Here is a 14090-nt window from a genome sequence, read left to right on the forward strand (position 1 = left end):
GCCTTGTAGAATGAGTTCCTCTACCTTTTAGGACTCTGTGCAAATGTCCCTTCAGAGGGCCCCTCCTTGCTGATCCCTCTGATGAGGGCCACCCTGTTTTCCTCCTCATAGAAGCCTGCCTTGTACTTGGTAGTCCTTCTCTGAATTTACAGTTCCATATTTATTTGCTTTAAAAGAAGCATTCTGCTGCAGAGGCTTTTAATGCCATTGAAGTTAAGCTGGTGTAAAGTCAGATTAGAGTGTTATAACTTTAATCCTAATTAAATATAATCCCTTTAGTAACCTCAAAATAACGAGAATATACACAAAAGAAAATAAAAAGGGACTTAAAAGTTTCACTACAAAAAAAATTACATATATATATATATATATATAAGAGAGAGAGAGAAAGAAAATCAAATCAGCTAAATACGAAAGAGGCCAGTAATGAAGGAAAAGGGGAACAAAGCTATTCTAAGGCATACAGGAAACAAATAACCAAATGCAGAAGTAAGTCCCTCCTTATCAGTAATTAAAGTGTAAATTAATTAAACTTCAGTCACAGAAATTGACAGCAGAATGAGTTTTTCTTTTAAATCATAGATCCAATGATATGAGGTCTACAAGAGACTTACTTTAGATCCACACACAAAAAGGTTGAAAGTGAAAGGATAGAAAAAGAAATTCCATGCTAATCGTGACCAAAAGAGACCAGGAGTAACTATACTAACATCAGACAAAACACACTTTAAATCAAAAAGCTTACAAGAGACAAAGAGGGGCGTTACATATCAATACATGTCCAATATAGCAAGAAGCTATAGCAGTTATAAGTATTTACAGATCTGATAACAGATCATCAAAATACATGAAATAAAATTGATAGACTTGAAGAGAGAAATACAGTTGTACAGTAATAGCTGGAGACTTCCACCCCTACTCTCATGTTGATAGAACAGCCAGACTGAAGATAAGGAAATAGAAGATAAATCAACTGGATCTAGCAGACATACACAGAACATTATAGGCAACAACAGACTTTTTTTTCTCAAGGAACATGGAACATTCTGCAGGAGAAACCATGTGTTAGGTCACAAATTAAGTCTCATGAGATTGAAAAGATCCATATTATGCAGTGTACTATTACTGACCACAGTGGGGTAAAGTTAGAAATCAATAACAGAAGGAAAAGTGGAAAATTCACAAATTCGTAGACATTAAACCACATACTACTAAATAACCAATGAGTCCAAGAAGTAATCACAAGAGACATTAGAAAATACTTAGAGACAAGTGAAAACAAAAACACAGCATGTCAAAACTTATGGGACAGCCGGGTGCGGTGGCTCAGGTCTGTAATCCCAGCACTTTGGGAGGCCAAGGAGGGTGGATCACCTGCAGTTGGGAGTTCAAGACCAGCCTGACCAACAGGGAGAAACCCCATCTCTACTAAAAATACAAAATTAGGTGGGTGTGGTGGCGTGTGACTGTAATCTCAGCTACTTGGGAGGCTGAGGCAAGAGAATCACCTGAACCCAGGAGGTGGAGGTTGCAGTGAGCTGAGATAGTGCCATTGCACTCCAGCCTGAACAATAAGAGCGAAACTCTGTCTCAAAAAAAAAAAAACACTTATGGGACAAGGAAAAAGCACTGCTTAGGGGGAAACGTATAGCTGTAAACACTTCAATTTAAAAAGAAGAAAAATCTCAAACAGTCTAACTTTACAACTTAAGGAACTGAAAGAACAAGTTGTTTCATTCCTTCTGCTAGCTTTGAATTTAGCTTGGATTTAGCTTTGGGTTTAGCTATGGATTAGAGCAGAGATAAAAGGAGAGAAAAACATTAGAACCAAAGAAACCAAGAGTTAGTTCTTTGAAAACATTAAGAAAATTGACAAACCTTAGCTAGATTGACTGATAAAGCCTCAAATTACTAATACCAGAAATGAAAGCAGGGACATTACTCCCCATTCTACAGAAACATAAAGGATTATGAGAGAGTACTATGGACCATTGCATGTTAACAAATGGATAACCTAGATGAAGGGGACAAATTTCTAAACACAAAATCTATCATTACTTAATCAGAACAAATAGAAAATTTAAGAGTCATAATTAGTAAGGTAGTTGAATCAGTAATCAAAAACTGTCTAATAAAGAATAGCCCTGGACTTTATGGCTTCATTGGTAAATTATACCAAACATTTAAAGAAGAGCTAATATTAGTCCTCCTCAAATTCTTCCAGAAAATCTGAAGAGGAGGAAACACTTCCTAACTCATACTGTGAGACAGGCATTCCCTGATAACAAAGCCAGAGAAAAGAAACAAAACTACAGTCCCTTATAAATAAGAAAACAATATTCCATTTACTCACTGATGCAAAAGTCCTCAGTAAAATACTAAAACAAAATTCAATAGCATATTAAAAGGATTATACATCACAATCAAGTGAGATTTCTGGAATGCAAGGATGGTTCAACATACGCAAATTGGTTTTAAAAAATGTGATATACCCCATTAACAACATGAAAGGAAAAAACCAAATGATCATCTTAGTTTATATAGGAAAAGAATTTGACAAGATTTAGCAACCTTTCATGATAAAAGCACTCGAGACTAGGAATAGAAGGAAAGTAGCTCAAAATTATAAAGGTCATACATGAAAAACTCACAGCTAATATTATACTCAGTGGTGAAAGACTGAAAGCTTTTTCTGTAAAATCAGGTACAAGGCAAGAGTGCCTGCTTATACTACTTCTGTGCAACATAATACTAGAAGTTCTAGCTAGAGCAGTTAAGCAAGAAAAAGAAGTTATAAAGGCATCCAAATAGGAAAAGTAGTAAAATGATCTCTGTTTACAGATGACACATGCAGGAGATGATCCAGAAACATGGATGTGTAGTCAGTGAATGCATACATGAGTGACTGATGCCTTTTACCAACATCCTTTGCAGAGGATTCAGTGCTGAAGTCACTGAAACAAACACTGGCTTTACTTTGTTAATTCCTTGGCAAATTTGGTTCTGGAAAGCCTTTTGTATTCCAAGCACATCCTGTGGATATGGTGTATTAAACTCTTTTTGAAAGTGTTTATGCATAAATATAATAATATATTTACCCTTTCTCCATGGCCCCTGAGGTAGACTACTGAATTATGGGCCATCTCCTGTGGGTCTTGTCTTTTACAGAGGGTGGTAAGAGATGGAGAAGATAAAACAAGCATGGTTAAAAAGAAAAAAAAAAAAAACTACACCAAGAAAGGACAGCTGGCGGCTACAAATGGCGTCTCATTCACACCAGTTAAATAGCTGCAGAGTCACAGAAGAAATGGCCACAGTCATAGCAGATCCACCTTTTTTAAGGGCTTATAAAACCGGGAAGAGGTACCAAAGAAAACTGGCTTCATGCAAAGTGGTCTCATTTTGGAATAAGGAAGAAAGTCTTGTAAACCCTAGAGATTTGGCTCTTGTATCAGTTGGGGATCTTGATTACAAGCAACAGGAGCTGGATCTGGGCTGGCTCAAGTAGAAAAGGAATCCCAGTTTTGGAGGAATAGAGGGAGTCCTCAAAATCAATGAGGACCGAGTCTCCAGGCTCAGAGTTTGGGGAAAGTTTGGAGGGAACTTGGGAAGCTAGGCAACAGGAGAGGTCAGGAATGAGGGCTGGTCATGCAGGTTTGACCTCTCAGGCTGGATTCCTGCTGCTGCTGCTTCTCTGTCCCAAGAACATCTGACTGCTGGCTGCCCCTCCTCCAGGAATCAGAGCCCTGAAGGGAATTCAGGGACCGGGACTGCTCTGGGGCTGGTAGGATGGGCAGAGTAAGTCTCCACCCACAAAGGTTAATGGTGGGAAGCGGGCAGAGTGAGTCTCCATCCACTGAGGTCAATGGTGGGAAGGGGGCAGAGTGAGTCTCCACCTACTGAGGTCAGTGGTGGGAAGTGGGGCAGAGTGAGTCTCCACCCACTGAGGTCAATGGTGGGGAGAGGGTCCCTGCCATTCTCTAAAACTCATCCTTGGAGCTGTTTTCCTCGATGAATACAGCAGAAGATGCTGTTTAGCCCCTAAAAAGTAAAAACTGAAAGATCAGTCAGTCAAAATCCCAGCAATGTGTCTAGCTACCACAAGGCTAGAGTATAGAAGAAGTTCAACCATATGACATATGATGGAAGACCTCCACTCCTGGGTATATACAGAAACAAATTGTAGTTTCTTTTGCTACACAAAAGTTATTTAGTTTAATAGATCTCACTTGTCAATTTTTATTTTTGTTACAGTTGCTTTTGAGGACTTAGTCATGAATTCTTTACCAAAGCTGATGTCCAGACAGGTATTTACTGTGTTTTCTTTTAAGGGTTTTTTGTTTTATTTATTTATTTATTTATTATTATTATTTTTTTTGAAAAGGAGTCTCACTCTGTCACCCGGGCTAGACTGCAGTGGCTCAGTCTGGGCTCACCGCAACCTCCTCCTCCTGGGTTCAAGCAGTTCTCCTGCCTCAGCATCCTGAGTAGCTGGGATTGCAGGCAAATGCCACCATGCCAGGCTAATTTTTGTATTTTTAGCAGAGACTGAGTTTCACCGTGTTGGTCAGGCTGTTCTTGAACTCCTGACCTCGTGATCTGCCCACCTTGGCTTAAGGGATTATAGGCATGAGCCACTGGCCCAGCCACCTTCTAAGGTTTCTATAGTTTGAGGACTCACATTCAAATCTTTAATTCATCTTGAGTTAGTTTTTGTGTATGGTGAAAGATGGGGGACCAGTTTCATTCTTCTGCATGCAGTTAGCCAGTTATCCCAGCACCATTTATTGAGTAGGGAGTCTTTTGCCTATTGCTTTTTTTTTTGTTGACTTTGTCAAATATTAGATGGTTGTAGGTATGGGCATCTGGGTTCCTGCTTCTGTTTTTGTACAAGCGGAAGGAAATGCTCACACACACTACAACAGGGATGAACTTTGAAGACATTATGCCAAGCCAGTCACAAAGATACAAGTGCTAAATGATTCTGCCTGCGTGAGGTCACTTCAGTAAACACGTCATGGAAACAAAGTAGAATGAGGTTGGGTTGGGGGAGGGGAGTTAGTGTTGCGTGAGTATAGCGTTTCCGTGTTGGAGGATGAAAAGGTTCTGGAGTTCGGTTGTACAACACCATGAATGCAATTAACACTACAGTTAAGTACACAGCCGTGCACTTAAAAATGGTAGAGATGGTAAATTTTATGTTGTATGTGAATATAAAAACAATTGACTGATTCTACTCAGGTTTATTTATTGGGCACTTAGTGTGTCCTGGGGACCCTCGGGAGGTCTCGTCCTCATGGTGCTTATGTAGGAACGACCGACAGCATTCAACACACACATCAGTGAGAAGGAAAGCCAGAGCGTGGTAAGTGCTGTGCAGAAAACCAAGTGACAGCAGCGACAGGGGCATCAGGGCCACCTCTCTGAGAGGAGTGAGGTGACCTTAGAGGGGAAGGTAGTAAGCCAACATCATCAATCAGCCAGAGAGGCACAGAAATAGCTGGTTGCTTGTGGGTAATGGGGAGGGAGGTGGTGGGCACCGTGAGAGGCAGGCAGGTAGGCTGACCTTGCAGGCTGGGCACCAGGGTGTGGAGAGCGGCTTCGTTCCAGGCAGTGGAACGAAGTTGCATGGGTTTAAGCAGAAGAGTGATGTGCTCTGGTTTGTGTTTTTTTGTTTTTTAAAGATGGAGTCTGAGTCTGTTGTCCAGGCTGGAGTGCAGGGACATGATTTCCGCTTACTGCAACCTACGCCTCCCGGCTTTGAGTGATTCTCTTGCCTCAGCCTCCCGAGTAACTGGGACTACAGGCATGCGCCACCACGCCTGGCTAATTTTTTGTATTTTTAGTAGAGATGGGGTTTCACCATGTTGGCCAGGATAGTCTTGATCTCCTGACCTCGTGATCCACCCGCCTCAGCCTCCCAAAGTGCTGGGATTACAGACGTGACTCACTGCACCCAGCCCAAGCCTCCATCAGGTCGGGTGCCTGAGCTGACCCGAGCTGCAGAGGTGCTGTGGCCCCACTGTTAGGGGTTTTCCAGATGTGCTGTGTGTGGTGCATTTGTGTGACCCAGCCCAAGCCTCCATCAGGTCGGGTGCCTGAGCTGACCCGAGCTGCAGAGGTGCTGTGGCCCCACTGTTAGAGGTTTTCCAGATGTGCTGTGTGTGGTACATTTGTGTGTATGTCATGTGATTCTCCTTTGGTTGGGGTGGCAGTGACACAGCAGAGGGAATATTTTAAAGAACAAATTGCAGACGGAAACAGGTGGTGCTGATACCAGAAACCCTGGGTGTGGGCAGCCAAATTGGAAAATGGGGCCGCTTCACAGAGCTTCAGTTGTTCTTAGCTTCCTTAACGACCGTGGAGTGGAATGAAAAACCTGAGCTGTTCCAGGCAAGTTCTGTATGGAGGGAAAATGACATCAATTTTACTCAATTACCATGTGGAAGAGACAACAAGCCTCTCTCTGGTGTCCAGCAAGAGGAGCATAGTGCTAGAACCCTCACTGGTTCCCACACTCCGGGGCGTGTGGAGGCCCTGGAGCAGGGTGGGGAGGGTGTATTGTACAACACAGATGGCCTGCCCACCCCCAGGGTCTCTGGTTCAGTGGGGCCGGGATGGACTCCAGAATGTGCATTTCAAACAAGTGCCCAGGTAATGTGATGCTGCTGCTTTGGGGACCCCACTCACAGGTACTGTGCTACAGAGCATAGCGCCCTCCTCTTGAGGGGTCTGAATAGCAGTGTATGCAACTTGAGAGTGTCACCCACAGGTCCCTGTCTGTTCCTGGGGAGGCCTTAGGTCATACAGGTAGCTGGTGCCCTTGTGAAGCCCAGCCTGGCGTGGTGAGTAGCTCCTCTCCTTGTGTCCCCAACCACGGCTCCTTCTCTGGTCCCTGTCTGCCCTTCCCTTACTGTGTCCCCACGTCGCCTAGCCAGAGAAGCCGTAGTGTGCTGCTGGGAGCAGATCCATCCTGCTAGGCCCCTAGGCTGCCAAGGAAATGTGACAAATGCAGCCAGGGCTCTGAACACTTGCTGGGACACAGCCAGAGCTGGACGCCGGAGACAGAATTTCCAGACGCTTGGCTGCGCTGTTCCCTCCCCAACCAGGTGTCTCTCTAAACATCATGTAGCCATTGCCTCCAAGACTTCTCCTGAGCATGAGTTTCCATGGGAAAAAAAGATGAGGAGACTCTGCTACATGTCTTTGAGGCTTGTACCTTGTGTTTTGTGGCTGTCGGTGGATTTTCATCTGGCTCGCCTGGCTTCGGCCCAGGACCTCAAGGGAGAGTCTGTGTGTGCCCGTTGCCTTGTGCTCTGAGCTTTGTTGGAGGCTGTGGTCAGCACCTGGCAGGTGACAGTGCTTGAGCCATGCTCAGGCTTCGGTACCTGCTCTCTTGGATGTCATGTACCCTGGTTACATGTCAAGAGGAAATGTCGTCTTAGAAGGCTTGCTAGAGAACATTAGAGCATGAATGTACTTTTAATTGCAGTAAAACACGCTTAACGTGAAACGTACCGTCTTTGCCATTTTTGACTGTGCGTCAGTATTCCCACATTCTCGTTGTGCAGTTAATCTCTACAGCTTTTTTTGTCTTACAAAACTGAAACTCTGTACTCATTAAATATTTAGAGCACGAAGCTTTTTAATGAGTTAATTTTGTACTTTTAATTGTAGTAAAATGCACAACATGAAATTTACCATCTTAGCCATTTTTAGCTGTGTAGTTAAGTATTGTTACGTTCACCTTGTTCAATCTTGACAGGTTTTTTATCTTGCAAAACTGAAACTCTGTACCCACCTTCCTATTTTTGCTTCCCCCCAGCCCCTGGAGCATGAAACCTTCCATCCCCCTTCCATCTCTCATCTTTTTGGTGGCATTTGTTCCACGGGAAGTGACTGAGCTTTGGGTTAATGGTGTGTGGCGTGCTCTGACCTGTCATCAGTCTGGCAAGGAGGACATGGGTGATTTTGACAAGGGAGCTTATTCCTGCAGTTCGGTTCTTCCTGAAACTTGCATCCTTCCTTGCGGTCTTTCCTTTTGTGGCATATCATAGTGTCACTGAGGATCGCTTTATCTCTTTGTTTCTTTAAATCTGTAGTATCCTTTAACGTTTTGGTTTTGACGGGGGCAGTGTTAGGTCGCAGTATGTAATCTCAGATGGCAACACTGCAATTTGAATTTCCTCCCTCATGACTTCAGGTTTTCTATCTTCCTAATTTTCGTGTTTTGAACTGAAGTTTACAAGTTTGGACCCAGTTCTCATGCTGAATGTTTTAGGGAAAATTATTGGGTGGTTCTCCAACTATCAAAACAAGGAACAAGAAGCGGGTAGGCAAGTCAGGTGCCTCTCCACTCCTCTCCCAGGCTTGGGGATAGATCATGAGTAAGTGACTTCAGAACTGGCCTGTGGATGGTCCAGTATTAAACACACACACACACACACACACACACACACACACACACACACACACCCCTGCCTGTTCATGAGGAAAGGAGATTTTGGAAATAACAAAGGTGAGAACAGAGCAATTGGGTGTGTTCTATTTTTCCTTGTGGGAGGGAACATTACATCATACAAAGATAGGTTTTTTAACTGTAATGATGGTTTTCAAAGAGTAAAATGAAAGCAGTGGCAAAGCTGACGCCTTTGTCACGGAGATGCTCACACACTGCGTCTCCGGCTTCCAGCACTTGTGGGCGGGGTGCAGCCGCGTCGGCAGCGTTGGGCTGCTCAGCGTGGCCTGAGTTGACCCTGGCTGTGCTGTCTACCATGATCGTCGCTTCCTGCTGCCGCTGCCGATGTATTGATAGCGTGAACACAGCACCAGCTGGAGAAAGTTTTAATGCTCCTGCTGGGAAATTCTCCCTCCTGTGTTACCTGTGTTATGTCTATAGGTAAAAACCAAGTAGAATATTCAAAAGATTCTATTCTTGTTCCCTCCACACGTTCCAGCTGCCTCTGCCTTTAGCGTGCTCTCTGCATACCTCTCACGTCCTGCGTTCTCTGAGTCACGGGAAAGGAACTTGGCAGAGTCATAATGGCCTGGGATTGTCCGCTGCAGTGCACTTGCTCCATGCATGTCAGCTTTGAATCCCCACTTATTCCAAGTTCCCGCCTCTTCCTCTTCAGTCACTTTCCTGTGACTGCTTGATGTTGAGGTCCTTACCGTTAAGTTCTGCAACAGAATTGAGGAAGATAGGTCCTTTTCTGTTACTGTTACTTATTTCAGTGACAAACTTTGGTTACAATGGGACTTGAGGGAATAAAGAAGGAGTGTAGACCTTTTGGCTGGACAGGGCTGAGTTTGAATCAAGTTGTCGTGACTGGCTGTGGGTCTCACGCAGGTGGCTTTACCTTGATGAACTGGTTTTCCTGTTTCCCAGCTGAGAGTGCTGGAGATGCCAATTTTGGTGGGCGTGGCAAGGGTTAGCGATGACACAGGCTGGCGTGCAGCAGGCATCTGGCTCCCCCATCCCCTTGATGAAGGTCCCCTTTTAGCCCCAAACATGAAAGCCCAGAATGGAAGTCTTCAGCTTTCTGCCAGAATCACCTAACAGCCCTTTCCTTTTTTCAGAACTACTTTCCTATACGTGTTTTTTACGTGTATTTCTGGCATAGCTTTATAGAGACACATAAGCATACTATATATGTGTGTTTGTACACATATGTATGATTCTAGAGGTTTCTCATATACATTTTTCTTTTGGCAAATTCATTTTTAAGGAAATTTTTGGCTTTCCTGGAAAACCTTGTAAATAAAATCTGGGTTCTGTTTCTCATATTTGTATGTTTTATTTTTATAAGAGTTTATGGCCACTTGCCTTTGCATTTCACGTAATTGTTCTTTAGTTTTTTTAGTACTGGAAGAGCACAACCTATATTTTCAATATTCTTATGAATGGAATTTATATTCTGGAACAATTTTAGATGTACAGAAAAATTGATGGGTTAGTGCAGAGAGCTGCCGTACAGTTTGCCCCAGTACGAGCCTCTCACGACAGAATGTATGTTGGTCGTCATTAGCGGACTGATACTGATAGAGTGTCAGGAACTAAGGTCTGCCCTTCATTCATGTTCCCTTATTTTTAAGTAACCTCTTTTCTCTCTCCCAAGTTCCCATCCAGGATACTACTATATTAAAAGATTTTTGTACATTTATATCTTTTCTTTCTGTTTTGATAGGTGTACAATATGTTTCAGCACCAGAGCCTGGGGGTTAAAATCAATATTCAAGTGACCAAGCTTGTCCTGCTACAACAGCGTCCGGTGAGTCCCCTCGGGCACCTTTCAAGCATGCAGAAAGTGTGGCCTGGCCGGAGCTGCCCACTTGCTGTTGAATGCTAAGTGGGGCTCCGGGGTGTTGCCGGTCCTCGTGCCCTCTGTGGCCTTGCCAGCGTGAGAGGGAAGCAGGCAGCAGTTTCGGTAGCGTGGTGTGAGGGTGGACTGTTGAGAATCTCAAGGAACCCTGAGTGGTAAGCCCACACACGTCCCCCTCCTCTCCCCGAGGCTCTCGCGTGGTGCTGCTAGGTTATGTCCAAAGCTTGATGGGGAGGTCTCTGACATGGCTTCCGTTCTCTTTCTTTGAGACGGACTCTTACTCTGTCACTCAGGCTGGAGTGCAGTGGCGTGATCTCGGCTCACTGCAACCTCTGCCTCCCAGGTTCAAGCAATTCTTCTGCCTCAGCCTCGTGAGTAGCTGGGGCTGCAGGCACCTGCCACGGTGCCCAACTAATTTTTGATATTTTTAGTAGAGACAGGGTTTCACTGTGCTGGCCAGGATGATTTCGCTCTCCTGAAATTGTGATCTGCCTGCCTCATCCTCCCAAAGTGCTGGGATTACAGGCATGAGCCACCACACCTGGCCCCGTGGCTTCCGTTCTGAAACTGCATTAGAGCTTCGACCCCAGGTTGGGTTCATGGCAGCATTATTTTCTGGTCTTTCAATGGAGCACCTTCCCGTGTGCTGATGTAACCTGGCGAGGCGACTTCACCATGAGACTGAGGGAGCATTGCTTGGTTTACTGTTCTGTCTGAAGAACAGAAGATGGTTTTTTTTTAATCAGCATCGTCCTCATTCACACCTATATGTAAGGCCTCTGATGGTTCCTACAGATTTATGCTATGCTGCTTACCCGCAAGCATCAGGCTTTTCTTAAGAGGGCCGTGAGTCATCAAACGGTGTCTCAGCGAGTGACTGTCTCACCTTAACGTCCTTGCCGTAGTCTCGATCTACACTCTGGCCTCCCAGGCGTTTGTGTCTCTAACTGTCCCCCGATTTCTTTCAGGCTAAGCTGTACATTGGGCACCATGGTGAGCGGTCCCTGGAGAGCTTCTGTCACTGGCAGAACGAGGAGTATGGAGGAGCGCGGTACCTCGGCAACAACCAGGTTCCCGGTGGGAAGGACGACCCGCCCCTGGTGGATGCTGCTGTGTTCGTGACCAGGTAAAATGGGATTTGGCCTGTAACTGACATGCAGTGATTCTTTCTCCACATGAGGTCACGTTCACAGGTACTGAGCGTTAGCACTCGGACCATTTCTTTTTGGGGGATACATCCACAGATGTCAGTGTGGCTGTGTCACTTTTCCTTATGTCTCGGCCCTCTCTGAGGAATACTGATTTTTCTTTGGTTGCTTGACTTTAACAACGTGAACAACATGTTACGTGTTCATACCGAAAATCTCCCTGTATAAAATACACAGAAATACTTCTTAATAACTTAATCCATTAGGTTAAAAATACCAGCTTTTAGTTAGAGTTGCTAGGAATATGTCAACATTGAATGTTAGGGACTTTTTTTTCTGAGACAGAGCGTCTGTCACCCAGCTGGAGTGCGTGGTACAATCTTGGCTCACTGCAGCTTCTGCCTCCTTGGTTCAAGCGATTCTCCTGCCTCCGCCTCCTGAGTACTCCTGAGTAGCTGGGATTACAGATGTGTGCCACCATGCCTGGCTAGTTGTTGTTATTTTTAATAGAGATGGTTTCACCATGTTGGACAGGCTGGTCTGGAACCCCTGACTTCAGGTGATCCGCCTGCCTTGGCCTCCCAAAGTGCTAGGATTACAGGCGTGAGCCACCACGCCTGGTCCTCCACATAGAGTTAAATCTCACTTAACATTTGGTTTTGAGTCAAGAAATGCTTTTGGTTGCGTCTCTCAGTCTGTGTGCTGCAAACTCTGAGCCCCATGACGTCTCAAAGTCATCTGGGGAAATTCTGTGGTCCCTGCTGCAGACACCGGACAGTGCAGCTTTCATTCCTTTCAAAAATACCAGAATAGGCTGGGCACGGCGACTCGTGCCTGTAATCCCAGCACTTTAGGAGGCTGAGGCGGGCGGATCACCTGAGGTCAGGAGTTAGAGACCAGCCTGGCCAACATGACGAAACCCCATCTCTACTAAAATACAAAAATTAGCCAGGTATGGTGGTGCAGGCTTATAATCTGAGCTACTCGGGAGGCAGAGGCAGGAGAATCACTTGAATCCAGAAGGCAGAGGTAACAGTGAGCCAAGATGGTGCCATTGTACTCCAGCCTAGGTGACAAGAGCGAAACTCTATCTCAAAAAAAGAAAAAGAAAAAAATCCCAGAGTAGACACAGTGCCAGTATGTGTTACCACATAGATGCCTGCTCAGTCTCTGCGGAGGTTAGTCAGTTGCCAGCCCTAAGCGTGCTTTGTATGTGGCAATCCCTTGGGAGAATACTTGCTGCTTCTGCAGGGTATGATGAAATATATAATCCATATGTGAGCCCCATCATAGACAATCAGAATTATTGAAGAGACACTGTGGAAAAAGTATCTTTAGTAATTCTGATTATCTATGATGGGGCTGATGCAGGCGCAGGCGTCAAGGACCAAGGGGTGAACATGACCTGGTGTAGGCTTTTGACCTGGCCTTGCCCACTCCAGTGAGCACTGGGAGCCTCCAGGCACCACCTTCCTTAAGAGCAGGGGCCGCCCACACCCACTGGCCAGAGGCTGCTGTTGCTCAGGTGACTTTGCAATGGCATTTGGGGACTGCGAGGCTTTCTGCAGAATGCCCTGGGTGTTGCAGTGTTCAGGTCAAGGGTACCATGATTTGAGCGCAGATTCAATCTGGGGAGCAAGCAGGAGTCCTTGGGAACTGTGTCTGTGTGTGATTTTAAGTTAATGGAGCTGATTTTCCAAATGGCAATGATATTTGGTCTGAAAGATTTTCCTAGAGGAGCTCTAAACAATGTCATCTGTGCAATATACAACTAAACTCCCATGGTTTCTACTTTGAATATAGTTTTTATAAGTACTATAGGAAATCTGCAGTTTCGTATGTTTTGTTAAATAATTAATGGCTCATGGGAACTTTTCCCTCTATTGAAAAAAATTTTGTCTCTTTCCTGCTGTTTCCTTTCAATGAGTGGAGAAAGAACTTGTAAGTAGTCTGGATTTGGGGACGAATGGCATTTTGTTTTCCAGAGGCAATAAGTGTCACCAAGATGACTGTTGACAAAGCATCCGTATTAGCCCTTTTACAAAAGGACCTCAGCCGTCGTGATACACCCTCACTGCAACGATGCTGTGAATTAGACTTTCTTTTCATTTTCCACCCTCCCAACTTAACACAGAGGAAATATTTTGTGTAGAAATGTTCTTTTCTATACCTCACACTTTTTACAGGGGCTGCCGTGAAACAAAATGCCATGGTTAGGCTGTGTCTCCACCCAGATCTCTTCCTCAATTCCTGCGTGTTGTGGGAGGGACCTGGTGGGGGGTAACTGAATCATGGGGGCAGGTCTCGGGATGGTGACGAAGTCTCACAAGATCTAATGATTATAAGGAGGGAGTTTGCCTGCACAAACTCTCTCCTGTCTGCGACGTGCCTTTGCCTTCCATCATGATGGTGAGGTCTCCCCAGACATGTGGAACTGTGAGTCCATTAAACCTCTTTGTTTCGTAAATTGCCCAGTCTTGGGTATGTCTTTATCACTGGCGTGAAAATGGACTAATACACAAAACGATGGAAAACGATCAGTGTTGGAAGAATGTGGAGAAATTGGAACTCTGTTGTGCACCATTGATGGGAACGTGAAATGGTACAACCACTTTAGAAA

The 14090-nt window shown here is 44.9% G+C and overlaps 1 protein-coding gene across 3 annotated transcripts in view; it reads left to right on the forward strand.

The window, feature by feature from the left end:
- ADAMTS17 (ADAM metallopeptidase with thrombospondin type 1 motif 17) overlaps positions 1–14090 on the forward strand; it is a 334842-nt gene that overhangs the window by 58244 nt on the left and 262508 nt on the right. For all 3 annotated transcript variants that reach the window (XM_035303700.3, XM_078375967.1, XM_078375968.1), the window contains 2 exons: positions 10188–10271; positions 11291–11448. In XM_035303700.3, coding sequence (XP_035159591.1) covers positions 10188–10271; positions 11291–11448 — 242 coding nt within the window. The remainder of the gene's footprint in view (positions 1–10187; positions 10272–11290; positions 11449–14090) is intronic.

This window comes from Callithrix jacchus, chromosome 6, assembly GCF_049354715.1.
Source record: "Callithrix jacchus isolate 240 chromosome 6, calJac240_pri, whole genome shotgun sequence".
NCBI classification, from domain to species: Eukaryota; Metazoa; Chordata; class Mammalia; order Primates; family Cebidae; genus Callithrix; species Callithrix jacchus.